At 45.6% G+C, this 21,365-nt stretch overlaps 1 protein-coding gene across 5 annotated transcripts in view; it reads right to left on the reverse strand.

Annotated features, from left to right (window-relative positions):
* Positions 1-21,365, reverse strand: part of SMARCA2 (SWI/SNF related, matrix associated, actin dependent regulator of chromatin, subfamily a, member 2) — a 178,891-nt gene that overhangs the window by 54,042 nt on the left and 103,484 nt on the right. For all 5 annotated transcript variants that reach the window (XM_030293896.1, XM_030293899.2, XM_030293898.1 and 2 more), the window contains 2 exons: positions 19,943-20,020; positions 14,451-14,669 (listed from right to left, as the gene is read on the reverse strand). In XM_030293896.1, the coding sequence (XP_030149756.1) occupies positions 14,451-14,669; positions 19,943-20,020 (297 nt within the window). The remainder of the gene's footprint in view (positions 1-14,450; positions 14,670-19,942; positions 20,021-21,365) is intronic.

Here is a 21,365-nt window from a genome sequence, read left to right on the forward strand (position 1 = left end):
CGGAGAAGCAAACATTGCTATTCCAGTGTGGGAAGGCATGCCCCCACATATCCCGTAATGGCCTTAAAAAAATGTCAGTCCCTTTGGCACCCGGAGCCCCGTAAAACAGGGTGCTCTTAACACTGAGTGGAAGGACATGCAAAGATTCCTAAAGACAGGCTGGGGCTTGATGGGCCTCATGGGTTGGGATTTACTCAAACTGCTACAAAAGAGCCAACGAGCAGCCTCGTAACAGGTTAAAAATAATTCGGAACGTAATGGCACCAAATTAACCCCCGTCCGTGTTTTACTTGGCTCTGTCTCCAACCTGGGTACGTGAAGGTCAGTGAGATCACAGGTGCTTCTATTTTCTTTCCCTCACCTCACTCTTCTGTATTTCTCATTACGCTTTTAGGACCGGGGAAAAAAGTGCCTCTCAAAAACACTATTTTGAATTTTAGGTTAAAAAAAAAAACAACAAAACTCCCAAGGGTTTGGGTGCTGATTATAAAAATGCAGAAAGATACATGGGGCGCCTGGGTGGCTCAGTCGGTTAAGCATCCGACTTCGGCTCAGGTCATGATCTCACGGTCTGTGAATTCGAGCCCCGCATCAGGCTCTGTGCTGACAGCTCAGCCTGGAGCCTGTTTCAGATTCTGTGTCTCCCTCTCTCTCTGCCCCTCCCCTGTTCATGCTCTGTCTCTCTCTGTCTCTAAAAAAACGTTAAAAAAAAAAAACATTAAAAAAAATGCAGAAGGATACAACTAAGCAAACAGTCCATCACCAGATTCGTTTAACAGGATAACATGGTGGCAAATAAAAACCCCGAAACCGGGTTGGTAACTTCTCTTGCAGAATACGTATTTATGTCAGGGATTCCTCTGCAATGTGGGCACTACAGTCTGTCGGACTCCACGGTATCTTCCCATGCCTTCCGGTAATATCCCCTGGCATTAGTGTACCGATTTTTTTTAAATGTTTTATTTATTTTTGAGAGGGAGGGGAAGCGGGGGGGGGGGTGAAGAGAGAGAGTGGCACAGAGGATCCCAAGCTGGCTCCATGATGGCAGCAGAGAGCCCAAGGTGGGGCTCGAACTCACCACCACCGAGATCATGACCTGAGCCGAGGTCAGCCGCTCAACGGACTGAGCCACCTAGGCGCCCCAAGTACTGATTTTTTTTTTTTATTAAAATGAGTGTAAATGGATTTGGTCTTGATAATTTGGGTGGGTGGGTGGATGAGGGGGCTTCATATGTGTCAGTGAACAAAATAAACCTATTTGGCAGCTGTGAAGCACTCGGTAGTGTGCAAGGGGTTCAAAAAAATTCTTGATCTTGGTCTGTAGAGAATGGCAGAAGCCCCGACTGCCCGCGTGGGAAAGGTAATCCCGTATGGCAGGTACGACGCTCCCTTCACGCGCTCCACTATGCTGGCGTCCCATCCGCCCCGTCCTATCAGCACACAGACTCAGCTCACCATTCTAAATGCTACAGACAACCAGACTGTCCCAAACACTGGATCATGTATGTACTGAGTCTACTAACATGCAACAGGACCCTGTGTCAAACCTGCATTTTCAAGAGAAAGCCTTCCTGAGAATGACAGGAAACCTCTCCCCAGTGCCCCCGGTTTGAATCCCTGAGAGCAGAGTCTCAGAGCTGGAGCCAGGCCAGGGTAAGTCCACGTGGTTCTCTCCAGGGCCACCAAAGGCAGAGTCACATAAGGACAGGGCAGGAAAGATGGGGCATGGACTCTTCCTCATCCCTCCTGGGGAGGTGAAATGACGCCTCCAAGATGTCATATAGCAAAACAACGGCAGATCTGGAACCCCCGTTCTTTCCACTAAGTTATCAGAGGCAACTTGGAAAAGAGGACCACTGGCAGCCTCGATCAAGTTTTGAGGCTATCATTTTATTTTATTATATTTTTAAATTTTTTTAATGTTTATTTTTAAGAGAGAGAGAGAGAGAACGAAACGAGCGGGGCAGGGCCAGAGAGAGAGAGGGAAACACAGAATCCTAAGCAGACTCCAGGCTCTACGCTGTCAGCACAGAGCCTGACATGGGGCTCGAACTCATGAAGTGTGAGATCATGACCTGAGCCGAAGTCAGATGCTTACCCGACTGAGACACCCAGGTGCCCCTTGAGGATATCATTTTAAATAATCTTTAGAAAATATTCTACTGAAGGTACAAGGGAGGGACATTTTACGAAAACAACTTCCTGCATTAGGATTATGCTTTCTACAAAGGACTATGAGCAGAGTGACCTTAAATATTGTATTTCAGTAGGAGTGGCAGACTAAGCTTTGCCTGGAGCAAAGTTTCATGGTCCCATCTACAATTTTTCACGATTCTGACAATCCCACATTCTCCAGTAGAAAACAAGAAAGGAAGCCGTGCAAAAGTCCACGGACTTAGGCTTAAAATGCACATTCTCTTTTGGGGGCTTTCTTGTACAACACTAAAAATGAAAACCCAATTAATTTAGTGCCTTTTTAAAAAAAAGTTTCTTTTAACGTTTATTCCTTTTTGAAAGACAGTGCACGAGCAGGGGAGTTGCAGAGAGAGGGAGACACAGAATCTGAGGCAAGCTCCAGGCTCAGAGCTGTCAGCACAGAGCCCGATGTGGGGCTCGAACTCAGTGACCACTAGATCACGACCTGAGCTGAAGTCGGACGTGTAACCGACTGAGCCACCCGGTGCCCCTAGTGCTTTCTTTTTGCCTTTTCATTTCGAGTTAGATTAGATGTGCTAATCTGGTTTTCACCGAAAAAGAAAGAAAACAGTTCAAGCTGGAAAACGGCTGTTGCGAAATCTCTGGCAATTTCCAAGGAATAGCTGGGTTGAAGCAATGGCTGTACTTATGTAGGCATAGTTAAATGATCTTCATCAATGTGCTCTGAAATTAGAACAGAGCCTTCAAATTCTTGAGGAACTCAGGAGCACTTAGGTCAAAACTGCATGCCTTTAGAATTCTTTTAAGTGAGAAAATTTTCCAAGGAGACACAGATCACTGGACCCTAATGGGAAAGAACGCCAACAATGTCTACCTTGACCCACATCAGTCAAAAGAAAAACACAACGCAGGATTCACAGAGTGTGCCGAAACGACACAGACTGCAACCAAATCTCCCCCAAGCCCACATTTCTGGCTGGCCCACTCACGCAGTCACAAGTATTTGCTGAGTGCTATGGGTGAAGTGCTCAGATGCTGGCATAGGGCAGTGGACCAGACAGGGGAGCGCACCGGCTTTCCTGGAGCCGAATGCCAGTGGAAAGAGACAATAAGATAACCTTGGCATGATGGCATGAAGAAAACTAGCCTAGGTCACATGACAGATCCCGGCAGGGTGAGGCTATTTCAGCTGGGGTGGTCGGGAGGGATGTCTCTGGAAAGAGACCATCAGGGCAAGGAGATAGCCATCTGGGAAGGAGCCTTCCTGGAAGTACACAGGACCTGAAAGACAGCCTGGTGTGAAAGCCTTCCTGAGGGCTAGGGGAGAAGACCAGGTTCAAAGGCCAGGCAGTGGCCAGATGGCCACGCCTCCCAGACTATGCTGAAGTGTTTTGAGTTTAACTGCACTTGCAGTAGGAGACTGGAGTGTCTTATGTGGCAGGTTGGGGGAGCTGGAGTAGGGGTAGCAGGTAGGGGGTTATGGGAGTTGGTATTTGTTGTGGAAAGTACCCTCTGACCTCTCTGGGTAGCCACCTGAACTGTTGTGAACAAAGAGGAAAAGCCATCCTCCAAAATTCCAGGAGTCTGCAAATGTCACAGGCCCCAGCACCTAACCCCCTGCACCTCCACCTCCTTTTCTCTGCTCAAAGGTGGAGGATGTGCTGTGCTGTATTTCACCTCCACTGGGGGCCAAGCAGGGTCGGTAGAAACCCCAGGAGCATAGGCGTGGCTGTCAGAGAGGCTCGGGTCTCCCGGGGACAGCCATGAGGTGACCTCTGTTGCCCTCCTTGAGTGGAGGGCACAGTCCGAGAAGGAGCTGCCCTTCCCTCCTGTGGAAGTTTTCTTAGGCGTGGGGGAGGGAAAATCAGAAATCACGTCCCCAGAGGCAGGACACTAAAACTCTAGCATAAAGTAGAGTGCATGTTGCCTAAACTCTGCTCATTTCTGGAACAGTTAAAAGCCCCACAAGTTAGAGCATCTCACAATCTATTTTAATCTCTATTAATTCCCATCTGTGTACACTTGGAGACCTGCTCTTGACAAGCTCTTTAAGGTGGCTAAGTGTGCACTATTATCTCTAATAGCATCTCTCAAATCTGGCTCTTAATTGCACTAATAAGGCGGGCACTGCTCCGACAGTAAGGAACAGAAACTTGACGATTAATGCTGCTTTCCCCGCTCCAAGCCAGTGCAGTTCAACCTACTCAACGTTCAATAAATGGGCGTCGAGTTGAATTTGCTTTGAAACAGCCTCCACGCGTGGACCCGCTAATAGGAAAAGCAGAGGATGATGGTTATCAAAACCAGAGTACAAAGTAAAAGGCAAACCAGCTTCATGGGATTTGGAAGGTTGTGGAAGGGACCCTGCGAATCAAACACAATGCAACTAACTCAACCCTGGAGGCCCGAGATCACCACAGCTGGCTGGTGGCGGGGCCAGGACCCCACAGGCCCAGTTCCTGACAGCTGGCCCCAGTGCTCTCTTCCCGCATGCACAGAGGGTTAGGGAGAAAACCCTGGAACAGACAGTTGATAGCTGAGTGTGTATAGAGTGGTGGGCTTGAGGTGAACAAGCCTGTAGGCCAATCACACAACATATTCAGCAAGTAAACATTCTGTCCTCCTTAATTCCATTGAGTGGGCATAGGGACATCTCTACGCACCCCCTTTCCCTTTCTCCTGGCACCCCAAACCGTGTATTCAAGATACGCAACAGAAGTATTTTTGTTTCCTCTTTTACTATTACCTATCAGGTTTACTCTGAAATTAGTGAATACTTTTTCATAATAGCTTATTTGTTTTTGGAATCCTTCTTATATGAACCAGGTTCTCTATGTTATGCACTGAAACCTCGGAAAACCCTATGAAGAACATGCGATTATTTTCCTCGTTTTACAGCAAAGCTACGAGAGGTTACACTAGGCACCCCGGGTCACAGGCTAATTACCAATCAATGGAGCTGGGATTTGAACCCTGGCCCATCATATTTCAAGGCTTACTTTAAAAAAAAAAATTTTTTTTTAATGTTTATTTATATTTGAAAGAGAGAGACAGAGTGCAAGCTGGGGAGAGGCAGAGAAGAGAGGGAGACACAGAATCTGAAGCAGGTTCCAGGCTCTGAGCTGTCAGCACAAAGCCTGATGTGGGTCTCGAACCCATATCTGTGAGATCATGACTTGAGCCGAAGTCAGACACCAAACCGACTGAGCCACCGAGGCATCCCTCCAAGGCTTATGTTGTTGACCACCATCCTAAACTCCCCAGGTAGACAGCCACCAAAAGGGACAGCTGTGACACCCACCCAGACAGAGGCACAGTGACGGTAAAGTTATCAGCCCTGTCTCTAACCTCCGGATACCCTCCCCCACCTCCACCCCATGAATGACGTCATTTCAAAACCTATACCTGTATCAAAACATCACATCTCACACCTTAGATATATATACTTTTACTTGTCAAAGACAAAAATTCTTTCAAGAAGATCTTTGTGCAGCTTTACTGATCGAAAAAAAAAAGAAGTAAAAAAGAGTGTACGACAGACACCAAATCTTGATTCAAAAAAAGCAGGCGTATATCTAAAACCATCTATTTGTCTGCAGGAGTTGGCTCCACGGTAAAGATAAGACGAACTCATTGGGGCTTGTTAATATCAGTAAGCCCCATCCCATTTCTCATGGTTACTTTCCATGCCTGAGCTCTGCTTCAGAGCCCAATCCCTGTTTCAAAGGTTAAAACTTGAAACCAGAAATTCCACGCATCACAGTTTCAAAAACTGAGCAACACAAGTCTCTCTTGCTTCTCCACCTGTAATATTTATTCTAGTTGGTCCTTTGAGGGCTATTTCTTCTACTGAATTTTGACAAAAGGGAACAACATACTGAGGTCCAACGGCTGTGAAAATAATCTAGCCAGTGGATTTAAGAGTAAAATAAAAAGTGTAGAAAAGTGACCGAAATGCTTTTACTATTGTCAAATATTTCCCCAAACGATTCAAATTCTTGCCATTAATCAGTTCAGGACTTCCTTCCTAAGGTACGGCAGAGCGTGAAATTTGGCAAAACCCAAATCTATTTTCTAGGGCCTTAGCTCTCCCTTGTGTATAAAAGCGGAAATGCAGCTTGCTAGAAATTTTGCCCCAGTAGATCTGACGACCCAATTTTAGAAGCTAAAAATGCCATTTGAAAAAGGAAAAGAAATATCAATTTTTATATCTTATAGCAAAAAAACAAAGATTGCCCAAAGTGACAAAACAAAAGAGAAGCAGGAACAGATTAAAGGCATCGGGCACATTACACTTTCAATGAAGAATCCAAAAAATCAAAAACAAACACACAGAGAAAACCTTGTCAGTATAAGATATTTTAGGAAAAAGTACATCTCCCAGAATCACAGATGCTCTTGACTGTGATTACAACTAGGATTTTTCAGCCCCTGTCTCTGATTTCAGGCTGGATCGTACTTTTAATCCAGCCCAAATGCAAGACACTTTATCCTGTTTCAAAGGTTTCTAGAGAGAAACCACCTCTTTGGATAGGTGAGAAGATAATTTTGCTATTTTTCACTGTGTATTTCAATAGAATTTCAAATATATTATTTGAAATACCAATCTCTTTAAACCTTCTTGGTACCTTTTCCAGTCCTTTGTGACCACCTCTCCATGGATTTCTCTGCCTCCTTCCCAGGTAGGGTTTGGCACAGGCTGTTGGTGATGGAAAGCCACTCAAGGGATCTTAGCGTGTATTTGCAACCTGGTGTTTCATAGCTTTATAAGGCACACAGGTACATTCCCTTGAGAAGGGTCTCATTTTACTTCCTGATTGCCCCCTACTACTGTATATTTTAAGACTTTGTTACTGTTTTCTCCACTTTGAGCTGCGGGAAGGAGAAACCCCAACAATCTTCCTTTCAGTGTGGTCAGGAGACAGGACCATGAAGCACAGAAATCATGGGGAGGCTTGAGCTTTTAGTTGGTGACAGACTAGTTGAGGAAAAAGAGGGTTTTCTCTGTGCTGCCCTTCCTGGAGGTCCCTCTCGAAACCCTAACACTTCTAAAAATAGCTGAATCTATCCTGTGAGAAAGTGGGTTTTACTGCTATCATTCACGTAACATCGTTAGGGGCCCCCAACTAACAGGGCATTGCAAAAACACAGAGGTACCTTCCTTCATCACCAGGAGCTTATACAGCAGGCCAAAACAAACAACAAACAAACAAACAAAACGCAAAAAAACAAGCATCTTCATACTCATACATGTGGACCACACAGACAGCCACCAGCAATTAAGAAGGACCTTTCCAAATCACAGTTTGGAGACATCACATCCATTGTGAAACAAAAGCACACTCTTCAAAGTTTGTTCCCTCTACCCGGCTGGCAATTAAATAGTATACAGAGCACATAATTTAGTTCGCATTCCAATTATCTTCAAGTGCTGTAGGGTATAAATCACTCACTCGGCAATTAAATAAATTCTGGGGTGTCACTAAATGTTTTAAGGAAGGGAAGGGTTCTGAAGTTGGTGGCGGGACCAAAGGTTCAGGAAGAATGGGAAAAACCAAGGGCTCCAGAATTCACCCTCAGTCCAGCTTTTAGCTTTGCAATCACCCCAGTTTTACTGACCTCCCGCCTCAAGAATGACTACGACAACTAGAGATGTCCCAGACAGGGCACACACGGCAGGAGGTGAACCGAAAAACCTGTCCCCCTGGGCTCATCAGGGACATCTGCCCGTTTAGGCCGATGGGATGCCCGCTCTCACACAGAAAGAAACAAAGGTATTTTTTCCAAGAAGTCATCAACACGAGCCGGTCATTGTGTGTGCGCAAACACACACACGCACACATACACACACAGTACGTGATGTCACAGTGTTGTCACCTGGGGTACGCCACGGGAAAAGCTGTAAAATGCTAATGGAGATAGTGTTTTTAAACCCACGTTCATATTCTCTTTTACGCCTTCGAAAGGCACCATTCCCTGTTGAGGGGAGTCACCCACTGTCTTCGGAAGGATTAGGAACAAGGTGGTACACAAAGAGAAACGAAACCCAAATGATAACCAGTGACTTCCAAAAATGGATTTGTGAGCCCACCATCAGAACGGCGGACTAAATCAGGGTTTGTTGAGGGAAGGGAGGGTTTCCTCAGTTCCAAAGGCTCTTTGCAACCAAGAGCTACCCTTGTGGACAGGGATCCACAGAACTGCCAGGAGTCATAGTGTTGAACCCCGTGGCCGGGCCACATGTGGATGCGAAGTTGCTACATATAGGGCAGGAAGGCAGGGCACAGTGCCTTCTTTCTTGGCCACAGAGAGAGTAAAGAGGAAGAGAGGCAAAAGGTCAGGCCTGAGGATATTGCCACCTGTTGTATAATAATTTATCTGGTCTTTGTCCTGGGTTGCTGGCATAGAGCTTTTAAAACCCTTGGAATTTCCTGAGTGGCAGTGGTGCCTTTGTTATGCTAATGGGGTGACCCAGGGAGGGCCCCTAGAGGGCTTCTGGATGGGGGCTGTCACCAGAAGGACCAACCACCCGATTAGATGGTGGGGCTGTTGAGCGGGCCCAGCCTGGGAGGGGTGGGGGACCGGAGAGGGAGTCCAATCACCCAGCTGATGATTTTAATTATTCGTGCCTGTGTAGTAATGAGCCCCCGACAAAAACTCTGGACCCTGCAGCTCAGTGGAGCTTCCCGGTTGGTGAACGCACTGATGTGCCAGACGGGCGATGTGTCCTGATCCAAAGAGGAGAGGGCAGGGGAACTCGGTGTCCCCTTCTCAGACCTCATCCAATGGGTCTCTTCATTTGCTGGATTCGCTGGTCCTTCTGACGTGGGGCTTCCGTAACAAAACTAATCACAAAGTAGTGCTTTTCTGAGTTCCGTTAATCATCAGAGCAAATTACTGAACCAGCGGGGGTCATGAGAACCCCTGAAGTTATAGACGGTCAGTCAGAAGGAAGTGCAGGTGGCCCGGGCCCCCCCCCCCCAAAATGTGGCTGCTGGGGGAAGGAGGCACCGTCTTGTTGGGGGCTGAGCCCTTTAGCTTGTGGGGTCTGTGCCAATGCTGGGTAGTTGGTTCCAGACATGAACCCGGTTGGGGTTGAAATGGAATACTCACCCGCAAGGGTCCAAACTTGGTGTGCCTGTGGGATGGGTGCAAGGGGCACGAGGAATGAGGTCCTAAAAGTGCCAGATTTTTCTGTGATGCTAATATAGCGCACACTTGAGGATGCTCGCCTCACAAGCTCCTTCTGAGGCTCTGGGAGGGTCCCTCACTAGGTGTTCACAGGGTCAGATTCAATATGCACAAGTGACATGTTTTTGTTTCACTTGTATTTTTTTTTAATTCATTATTATTTTTTTACTGGTTTTTTTTTTTTTTTATTGAGAGAGAGAGAGAGAGAGAGAGAGAGCGAGCAAGCAGGGGAAGGGCAGAGAGAGAGGGAGACACAGAATCCAAAGCAGGCTCCAAGCTGTCAGCACAGAGCTTGATGCAGGGCTCGAACCCATGAATCATGAGATCATGACCTGAGTCGACATCGGATGCTCAACTGACTGAGCCACCCCGGTGTCCCAATTGTCTCGCTTATTTTGAAAAGCTCCCTCACCCACCCACCCATCAGATTCTAGAAGCTTCAGTCTTGACAACCCTTTGGAAGTGACTGTGTCATTGTTGAGAAATGGGGCTAGACTGTCTCCCTGTTCTAGCACGGCGCGAAGAAAGCAGCCAAGACTTTGGCGATTCTCAAGCTGGGCACGAAAGAGCTGAGGCGCACTCTGGCAACACCAGAGGGGCTGGGGTCCTCATGAGACTTCAGAGTGCAGGAGCTGGGAATGGAGTCAGGACCCCAGACTTCAACAGCACAGATCATGGCAATCTCCCAGAGGATGAGATGGGAACCAAGGGCACGTAAGGGCGTCGAGGGATGGGGCGGCCCGGCAGCCCGGCACTGACCCCGGCAGACAGAACCGGGGCACCGGCCCCCAAGGCCAAGATGAAACACCCACTTCTGCCTTTTTCCAGATGCCACTTGAGAAGGTACGTGGGACAGCAGCCCCCAGGAAGAGGAGAGAAACAGCCCATGGGGTACATGCCTGTTGACCTGACTACCCCAAAAAGATGAGTTAACTCGAGATTGGCTAAACCCCCAAGGAAATCTAAGTCTCCCTCAATGGAAATAGGGATTTCAGAACAACTTTACAAAAACGTTTGTTTCTTTTTTTAATTGAGCTGTGTTTGAAATTGTGAACCTTCTCATTTAAAGCAACATTATGGATACAGAAAAATTTAAAAGCCTTCCAACTAAACAGATTGTCTAAAGGTCACTGTGGGAATTTTTAGCATAATATGATTATAAAATAAAACCTGTTTGTGATAAAACCGTAATAAAATTTTCAAAGAAAGTGGCCATATCACTTAAATTTAACCTAAGTGTTCTGAGGCAGAGACTGCTAGCTAGTCACCAAAATCTTATTTTCCTGGGCTGGTGGCCAGGCCACATTTCCCAGTCTCCCTCGGAGCTGGTGCGGCCACACCACCGACCTCCCGCCGACGGAATCCGACCAGAAATGGATTCAGGCCTGGCCCGACTGAACCCCACACCCACCACTCTGTGCTGTCTCCCCCACTTCCAGCTCACTGGGGTGCAGATGAACAAGCTGCCGGAACGCTCGGTCAGCCTAGATCCTTGAACAAGCCCGGGCTCACCTCGGGCTTTTATGTGAGGGATAACATCCTACTTAGTTTTCTGGACAGGCCCATGAATGCGGGGTGGTGAGTGAGCATGACCTTAGGCTCTATTCTTGCACATCAATCTGGTGCTGATTCAAGGTGGCACTCCACGGGCGCTTACTATTTGCACGTGGAGCTCCTACGTTGTAGCAAGATCCACCTTACCCACTAGGAGCCGAGCAAGGCACGTCGGCAGCTAGCAAGAACGCGAGGAAACTGGACTGCAACTGGGACGAAAGAACAGGCAAAGGCATGTGACAGCACAGGGGAAAGTTCATTTGCGAAGGCGCCACAGATATGGTGGCCAGGGGAGCTGGGCCCTGAGGGATTGGAAAGCTTCCGAAGAAAGGACAGGGGCGGACGTTGGGAGAGTTCATTCCAGACTGAGGAGACAGAATCAAAGCCGGTGAGAAGCAGCTACAAGGAAAGAGGATTCTGTTCAAAGAGAGGGGAAGAGCTAACAATCGGGGTTGACCACGAATTGGAGGCACTACGCAGACAAAAAGGCAGAGCGATTCCTTGAGGGGTGGCCAGCCTCCTGGCACAGGGACGGCGGAGAATGCGGTCCCAGCACGGGATGGGTAGCTGCTCCATTCAGCGGCCTTCCAGCTCTGGGATCTACGTATCTCCGGTGCCTCTGCCAAGCAGGCTTTGTACAACATTGCCAGAAGAAAGAAGAATTATTTTAGCCCTGTTTCAGCGTTGCTTACACGACGGTCTTTGCCACATTCCCTTTCAAGGCTGTGTTGGCTGGGATGGGACCATTCAGTGCGTTCGATCCTAAGCCAGTAGAGAACATCCCTTCACGACGAGGCTCAGGAAAACCCCTTGAATATGATGTTATTATCGGAAGAACTTAGTAGGCTGATACTAACCAGGATTGCTGCTGGGGACCAAGAAAACAGAGAACAGGAAGTATCTGTTTCGAATGCGGAGGCCGTGGGACAACGCCGCGTGAATTGCGTGTGCTGGCTGACAGCAAGTTACTAGCTCCTACCACCAATTATGGACATACGACTTTCAGAAGAATGGTTCACACAAAGACATATTACAACACAGCTGTGCGGAGAGCACTTTTGTCTTTCCTGGGTGACTTTTTATCTCGCAAGACACCTCGGCCTGAGCATCATAAACGTGAATTTCACAGTGTAGTTTTGAAAAGCAAACTAGTTTTCCACTTTTAGACGTCTATGTTATAGGTCAAAGAAAGTCTACCGGAGCACCAGAAAGAGAAATACTATTCTAACATCACAGTAAATGAGTCAATTTCCACTTTCTGCATACAGAGTTATAATTTCATTTCATAACCCTTTCTGAGTTTCTACTATGCGCTCGGCACTGTGTTATTCATTAGTGATATAAACAGAATGAAAAAGAAAAAATGGGGTCTTCTAAACTTGAAAACTTCCTAAGATCCACAATGTTATCTTTTTGTAAGAGCATTTCCAAATGATTATTTTATTTATTTATTTATTTATTTATTTATTTATTTATTTGAGTGAGAGAGAGAGAGAGAGAGGGAGAGAGAGAGAGAGAGAGAGAGAGAGAGAGAATCTTAAGCAGGTTCCACACTCAGCATGGAGCTGGCAACGGGGTTCATTCTCACGACACTGGGATCATGACCTGAGCCAAAATCAGGAGTAGGACACTCAACAGACTGAACCACCCATGTGCCCCCGGCCAATGATTATTTTAAAAAATGGTGGGGCGCCTGGGTGGCGCAGTCGGTTAAGCGTCCGACTTCAGCCAGGTCACGATCTCGCGGTCCGTGAGTTCGAGCCCCGCGTCGGGCTCTGGGCTGATGGCTCGGAGCCTGGAGCCTGTTTCCGATTCTGTGTCTCCCTCTCTCTCTGCCCCTCCCCCGTTCATGCTCTGTCTCTCTCTGTCCCAAAAATAAATAAACGTGGAAAAAAAAAATTAAAAAAAAAATGGTAAGTTCGGCTACATTCTTGCCCCAATAAACAAGGTTATTTTGCTTCTCACATCTCGAGATTCTACATATAAAGAATGACTTTCAGTGTTGGCCTGGGCTGTTATCTCATCTCCTGTAACAGGACTCCAGATACTTAATTTAGTGCTTAAATAAAAGGGAAAGAGAAGAGAATTTTCCTGAGCTCAGAAATGATTGTTAAACAAACACAGAACTCTTCACATTATAGAATGGATCTTAATTAAACAGCTCCCGCCTCACAACGGCGAAACAAAAGAAACCCATAAAGCCATGTTCCGGGGCCACTGGAATGTTCGGATATGACAGTAAAACAGCCACACAGGAAGTTACATTTCATACGCCATCATTCAACCATAAATATGAGCAGTGCCTTCTTAGTCTCTTTCTTTTCCAGTCCTTTCAAAATTCAGGTCACGTCTCTCTCATCGTACAGCATCCTGAGTAAATCACATCTCAAGTGGTGACAAGACCTGTCTGCCTTTGATATCCAATCTCAAAATACTTCCCAATCGCCTTTCTACCCACCTACCTTACTTATGTCCTGGGTCCTAAAAGCCATGTTTTACAAAGCTTGGGAACTGCATTCCCTTTCGATAAAATGAACAACTCACAACAACAGCTTCTATTTTGTTTGGTTTTCGCCCAACTGTGCTGACTCTTTCCAGCCCACATTTACTGGTCCTGCCTGGAACGTGGATCCCAGTTTGTTGTCAAGGCAGGTACTGAGTCTGCTCCCTGTGACAGAAAGCAGGGCTAAACCTTCAAACGGAAGATTCCCACCGGCCTTGGCATTCGCACCATGTCATTCCTAGGTGCACTGTGGTATTTCTCTGCTCCCCAGGCAACATTCTGAGATTTCCTTCCCTAGCCAAAATGAGAAATCAACATTTTCCAAAGTGGGGCGGGGAGAGCCCCAAACGACAGAATAACACTTCCAAACATCAGTGACCCTGAGTCTGTGTTTGCGACGGGACAGATCAGATTAGCCGAAACTGAGCACGTCAATGCTTCAGCACTCACAGATTCTTATTTCTAGCCAGCTGTGTGATCCTGTATGGTCACTGAACCTCTCTGGGCCACAACCACTTTGTCTATAAAACCAAGAGAATACCAAGAGACCTTCCAGCTCTAAGTTCTTTGGGCCACAACAACTGCTTTGTAAAACCAAGAGACTCCAAAGACACCTCCCAGCTCGAATTTCTTTGGGTCTGGGAAATTAACAACACGGTTAGAAAATGCCACTGTCTCTGGACTGACTCTGCAGACCTTGGAAAAGTAAAATTCGGATTAAAGACCATGAAATTGAGGGGGAACAATTAAAAGATCTCTAAGGCCCCTTTCCACATTTTGATTCTAACTCCGAGAGTGAGGCTTGGCCGGGCAATTGGCCATAAAACATTAGCGGGTCTCATTGCTTCCAATGGCCAATTCGGCTCTAGCGAAACATTCTTCATCATGTTTCCAGGCACTGCCTTGAAATGTAAAGCGTCCAAGGCAACAGCAGAACGACTTGCCCTATGCTCTGCTTTCACTGGCAACTCGTCCCTGGGTCCCCGATTTCTCAAGCCAACGAGAGCGTCCACCTGGCAAGAACAGGTAAGAAAGCCACACCTACCCTCAGCCACTGCTTCTCCGTGAGGGCGTCGCTGTAGTCCACGTCCCGGCGCTGGCGAGAACCCCTACCAAATATTTTCTCCTCCTCTTCCTCACATGTGAGCCGTTCAACTTCGGCATCATCCTTAATAATCCAGGAGGGCAGCTCATCTTCCTCCATCAAGCGGGGCTTACGCTTTGGGTTCCTGGCATCTTCCCTCCGTCGGTCCATGTCCATGCGCTGCAGGTAGTAAACAGAAGTGTCACCAATGGGAAGGGGGACTCTGTCCAGTACCGATGTCACAGCACACAGAACTTTCACGAGGGGCACCTGCGTGGCTCAGTCGGATAAACGTCCGACTCTGGCTCAGGTCATGATCTCACAGTTCACGAGTTCGAGCCCCGTGTTGGGCTCTGTGCTGACAGCTCGGAGCCCGGAGCCTGCTTCGGATTCTGTGTCTCCTCTCTCCACCCCTTCCTCGCTTATGCTCTGGGTGTGTGTCTCTCTCTCTCAAAATAAATTAAATAACACTAAAAAAACAAAACAAAAACAAAAACAACTTTCACGAGTCTCCTCCTATGGCTTCAGGGCCCCTTTCTGCTTTTCCCACAGTCTCTCTATCCTGGCTTACTTGTTCCGGTTCCTTCCTCACACACACTGTCCCACCAGAGATTCTGCAAGGTGAAATCTCCTCCCTCCCTCCGTACCCCATCTTTGAAATTCATGCATGTAAAATATGCTCTTTACAAATTCCTTTACTTCACCTGGGTGTGTGCAAAAGCTACCCCTTAAAACAGTGAGAAAATTCCAATTGGGGGTATATTTAAAAAATATGAGCCCCAGAAATACAATTTGCTGCTGCCCTCGCATGAAAGTACTCTCTGAGCATATACAAGAGAAGCTTCATTAAGAAAACTTCCTTTGACTCAGTAGGGCTCATGCTTTTAATTAAACAGAGAAAAAAAAAAGTCAGCGACCCAAGTTTTGCTGCAGACTGGCTCACCCTTGGACTCGGACATGTGGGCACATAAATGGCTTGATTAGTCATTCGGCCATGAATGTATTGGATTTTCGGCACACCACGGGTTCCGTGAGAGGAATGTCCTTCGACGCTTTAGCTTTTAAAAAGTTTAGCTCTTAAGAAAATATTACAACGCCAGAGAAAAACCTCAGATGTAATGTCACCTCAACGGATCAAGTTTTAAGTAAAGTATCTCCCTTTCATATATTTTCATAGCCTTTGAATGCCTACTTCTCCACCTCTTGCTTTCTTTTTTAAAAACCCAGTGCACCTGGGTAAATTAGGTACTACATGCTGGGCTTTAACCTATAACTAAACAATCTGAGAGCTAAAAGAAAAAAAAAAGTAAATAGGACCTACACGGAATTGCTGCTTATGTTATACACACACACACACACACATACATATACATATGTATATGTATGTATGTATGTATGTATGTATACGTATGTATATATGTATATATATATATATACGTATGTATGTGTGTGTGTGTGTGTGTGTGTATGTATATGGGTAGCTAGATGTACTATTTCTACAATCAAATAGACCATTAACTATTCAATGATTTACCTTTCCCCCTTCTTCCTTCAGTTCTACCATCCTGAAACAGGAATTCAACATAACTTTTTCTTAACAACTGAAACTGGTAACAAAATAGAAATGAAATTTCTATTCAAATCCAAACTTGACCTCTAGAATCGACACAAAAATTAAAGTTCAAAGTCCTGTCACCTACGCTTAAACATTTTTGGAAATCATTATATTCCCAGGGTTGGGGCAGGCTTGCGGCACGGGGGAGCCCCATTGGTAGATAAATGTGGCCGTCCTGTTCCGTCATGTGCTATAGTTAGCTGGAGAGGCTGTCCTTAATCCTGACTCCTAATGTTCTGGTATCAGAAATGGGACCCACCAAACTTGCCTTGTTAGAACACAGAATGCCTTGCTAACAATACAGTCTACAGAGGGGCTTCTCAAAGGGACCGCCTAGTAACAGTACTTTAGAATGCTAATGGAAAAAAAAATTTTTTTTTTGGTGAATGCATTCCACTGTGATCACAAAATACTGCCACATCCACTTCTGATTACATCACCACCATCACTTTTATACCGATATACCTATATATGACTTATCCCGTGCATTTGTCCACAAGTGAGAAAATAAATCTTTTCTGACATAAAAATTTTAAAAATCGATATTAAAAAAAAGTAAATTGATAGAAAATCTGATATAAAAACTAAATTGCATTTGTTTTTTATTTTTCGTTTATGAAGGGGTGATGCACTTTTTAAAAAAAAGTTTACTTATTTACTTATTTTGAGAAAGGGAGTACATGTGAGCCAGGTAGGGGCAGAGAGAGAGGAGAGAGAGAATCCCAAGCAGGCTCTGCACCATCAGCACAGAGCCCGTCGTGGGGCTTGAACTCACAAACCATGAGATCATGACTGGAGCTGAAATCGAGAGTCAGACGCTTAACCAATTGAGCCACCCAGGTGCCCCGGGTTGATGCACTTTTTAATAAGCTTAAAGTTCTGATGCTTGCCATCTCTTCCCAAAGATTTCTACTTGCAGAAGACACGTACAAAGATGTGAAGTTGATATTCAAGCATGTCTAATTTACTATTTAGGTATTACATGAATGTATTTGTTTTACGATACATTCATGATAATAAAAGTTGTGCTAACAACTACAATGATTTTTAAAAAGCACTTCTTAAAGCTTCATGTTTGTATGCCGTTGAAATATTTCACATTTGTATCTTGATGTGGCAAAGGTCTTTTTAGGTAAAATTCATTGTTAATCAGTGTGAAGGATCACTGTTTCTGAAGTTCTGTTTTTAGGAGAAAACAAGAAAAATATTTAAAAGAAAGGTTTCATTTTAAAGAAACTAGCTTATCTGCTTAAGGTGCGTTATTTAACTACAGTGTCCATGATAAATAAAATGATAACCTTATATTAATTTTTACATAGAGAACCAGCTTTTCAAATAATAAGGGATAAAAAGGTTAAATATTTGAAATCCAAATCTAGCTTGCATTCCATTCTTGTGTCTCACTGAACTTTTTCATCAGGAGTAGCTGGCAGGGAATCAAATGTGATTTCCTGCCCCCTGGTGGAGGTGCTAATGCATACAGAATGGGACAAAGGCAGCCCACTGCTTGGATTTAAAAAAAAAAAAAAAAAAAAAAAAAACCAAACCAAAACTTTGTATCATCTAAAAATGAGAAGGCAACCATTAACAAGCAGAACATTCCCCAAATCAAAATGCCTACAAAACAGTGTTCCCTAGCCAGCCAGCTTCATTTGTTCTAAGCCTCCTCTTTGCGTGATACAATATTCCCAAATTAAAAGAAAGCTGGGCCTTGGCCAGACATTTCTTTTTTTTTTTTTTTTTTTTTCCCCCTGAAGCTTTCAATTTTTACAAATACCCAGCCCAAAAGTCAGAAAAGAGATGTACTCTTTTCCCCTCACTTCGGGGCTGCTGATGCAAAAATCTCCATCTCTGGGCCTAATCTAATTTGTATAATGACAGGCAGCTTATCCTTTCCCGGGCCTCAAGAGTATCTGCGGCTGTAGCACTGCTGAATTATTGCCAATCAGGAAGCAGCCAGGGAAGCTGAGGGCCTCTGGCCCCGGTGATCCCCAGTAATCTACATTTTAATAAGTTCGTCAAGGAGAGAAAAGATGTCTGTTTCCTATGTGTACCTCTAATGTCCCCAAGGAGAGCACCAGTCTATAAGGGTGACCAACAGTCGGGGCTCAGAAATTTAGGTCTGAGGGACACCCTGCATTGGCCATGCTGTCACATGACTGTGTTGCATCATTTCTAGCCAAAAATGCCTTTCCTAAGGAGGGTGGTTCACTTAGGAACGGGGTGGGGCGGGCAAAGTGCTCATCCCAGGTTAGGAGCTATTCCCACAGCTCCCTAAAACTTCCCTGAGGAAGAATTAAATGTCTTTTATCTCGAATCTTTATGTGTGGACACAACCGTTGTTCCCTAGTCAAAAATTGCAAAAAATAACGTAAGCCTCCACGCAGCTGGAGCTCTCTTCTCAGACTGTCTGGGCTAAAAAGACAGAGGATGCAAATCCTGTGGGTCACATCTGGCCCAGAGTCCTGTTTCATTTGGCCTGCAGTAGGAGATCATAATAAAAACAAAACTGAATTTAGCCGCAAACATTTTGAAATCCAGAGATTGCCCATGAAAAAAACCTAGATTTCCAGCTTCTCTTGGAAATTTGGAATTCCTGGATACCTGGGGCCTTGCGGCTCTGTCCCCCTTAGACAAAGCAGCTCTGGTTTACCACCACCACCCACCCACCCCCATCCACTTGTTTCACTCCTGCAAAATGCCTGACACCTTGAGGACATTCAAACTGGGGGCCTTGGACTTGGGGGCCGTGCAGCATGACCGCATCACAGTTCACATTTCCTTACTCATTCCGCCATCAGACTAAATGTCCGAAAGATCAGAATGACTGATGGTACTGGAAGGAGCCTTGCAACTTCACAGGTCCTGATCCACACTGACATCTTCACGGGGCTTAAAATGTTGCAAACGCTGCCATTCGTTCACTCAAGATTTGCTAAGCAAGTACTATGTGCCAGAAACCGTTCTGACCATTGGGCCGCAGAGTAGATGAAAGAGGTCCAGCGCGTGCCTGAAGAATGCAGCAAAATATAGCACTTCTGAGGGCCTCCTTCACGACCGGAGGGGCTTGCTTCCGCACGTAATGACCCTGGGGCGGGCCACACACGTAAATCAAGTGCAGATTTCAGCAAAATCGCATGTGACTATGTAGTATGGAACGTCAAGGTTGAAACCATGGCTGTTAATTCCTTAAATGTCAAGGTTCTTTCCTATCTGCCCAGATCAGCGAAATCCAACCAATTCCGATCTTTCAGCGAAGGCTACGCCTTGATGTGCATCTGGAAGGCTCCTGCTGGCTTAAGCCAGGCTCTCTTCAACAGGAAGGAGACACACGACCCGTGTTGTTTGGCTGGGGAGCATATCTGCTTTGATCCAGTAAGGAGACAGCGAGGGAATGATTGTGAACTACCTACAGGAGTAGGGCAGGTTCCCAGAATGATGCTGGCCTTGAATCACAATGAGTTGGGATTGGGGCTGGGGGGCCAGGGGCAGGGATCTGGGGCAAAGCCGTAGCCTACAGGGCCTGTCCATCCGGAGGGTGCGGCTGCCACTAAGCCCTGGCCAACTGTTTCCACACAGAGACGTGGGCCTGGTGCTGCCCACCCTCATTTTTCAAGAGAAGCCAGAAATCAGGATTCTTCTTATGTTGGCAACAAATTTGAAATTTTAAAAAACACCGCGTGGGCCAAACAAAATATGTCTGCAGGCTAAATCCAGCCAGTCTGCAGCCTCTGAACTGAAAGGCCCAGGCTCTCCGTAAAGGAAGTTCTGCCAGGGCACGCAGGCTCCAGACATCGCGCGTTAACAGAAAAAGGTGCACGATTTTCTATGGTATTACCATAAAAAGATCAAATTCTTCCTCTCGTCGAGCAATCATTTGGTTCAGGGTCTCATCGTCGGGCACTTCATCTTCTTCCTGGGGTTAAGAACAGAATGATTTAACAGGCTTTAGGGGAAAGTTTGGACAATCAGGGTGAGGTATGAAAGAGTAAAGTGGATCTGTCCTGTAGACCACAGGGATTCATTTCTCAAACCCCAAAGAAAAGAGAAGGGTCACTGGGGGTAGTATTTGCCATCATTATTTCGCAAGCTACTCAAACCAATCTTCCCAGAGCAAAATCTGTTTAGGAAGGACACATGGTACACTATGAAAAGTACTGTGTGTGTGTGTGTGTGTGTGTGTGTGTGTGTGTGTGGTTTTTTGTTTTTTTTTTTTTGGTGCGGGGGGGTGGTGGTGGTGGTAATGTGTATCTTGATTCCATTACTTTTGAAACAAGTTACTTAACGTCTCCCCTGCTTCAATGACCTCATCTGTAAAATGGGCGTGACATTTAATTCACAGTCAAGTTGTAAGGAAACGCGAGGGAAAAAGTGCCTGACATAAATCCTTTTAATTCTATTAAGCTGCATATAAGTGCTGATTTTCAAAACCTTATGAAACCCACCAATATGTGAAAGTTTGTGACGAGGCACAGAACAAGGCCATAAAAATCATACAGATAGGTCAAATATAGAGCCTTTAAGATGGGTTTAATCAGCGTGTTTCAGTGGGAATTATTATGCTATCAGTTAAAGTTCTGGATGGGTGCATAAGGGGGAACAGTTTCGTTTTATGTGATATTAGACCAAAGCACATGATCTCTCTGCAAACTCCTCAGAAACCAAGTTCTCAAGTTTTCTAGAAATGCTATGACTTCCACACTTTACAAAAAAACAAAAAAATCTAAAAGTTGGGCATATACTACAGAACTTACCTTCCAAAATTATTTTTATCATATGCTGACTGAGTGTGTTAAGAATCAAATGGGGGGATCGCAGGGTATGGGCAGAAGGAGGAAAAGAGGAAAACCCACAACTTCAAATATCCAGTTTCCCAAATTATATGTGCAAAAATGAGGCACCTTGTTCTAGAAAGAGTATGAGTGTCCTAGCAGCTTCAATGACTATGGTTCTTCCCAAGATAATGTCTTATGCACTGTGTTAGAAGTGAATGTATTTCCATAGGCAAATATCTAATGACTCAAGATAATAATTCCTCATAAAAAGCTTTCTGTTCTAGTTCGCCTCTAACCTGATTAAAGTAAATTTGTCTCAATATTGCATTTCATTTGACAAAGACCAAGCCTATCTGGCAGCGGGCTGATACTTCATGGTACGAAGAATTTGGTTAACATATCCTTTGGTGAAAAGGTGCCCTGGTTTGCTCACTACCTAGAACCCCATATTATCCACTCTCTGCCTACACAATGGGGGCTTGCACA

Source organism: Lynx canadensis, chromosome D4 (genome assembly GCF_007474595.2).
Source record: "Lynx canadensis isolate LIC74 chromosome D4, mLynCan4.pri.v2, whole genome shotgun sequence".
In the NCBI taxonomy this organism is placed as follows: Eukaryota; Metazoa; Chordata; class Mammalia; order Carnivora; family Felidae; genus Lynx; species Lynx canadensis.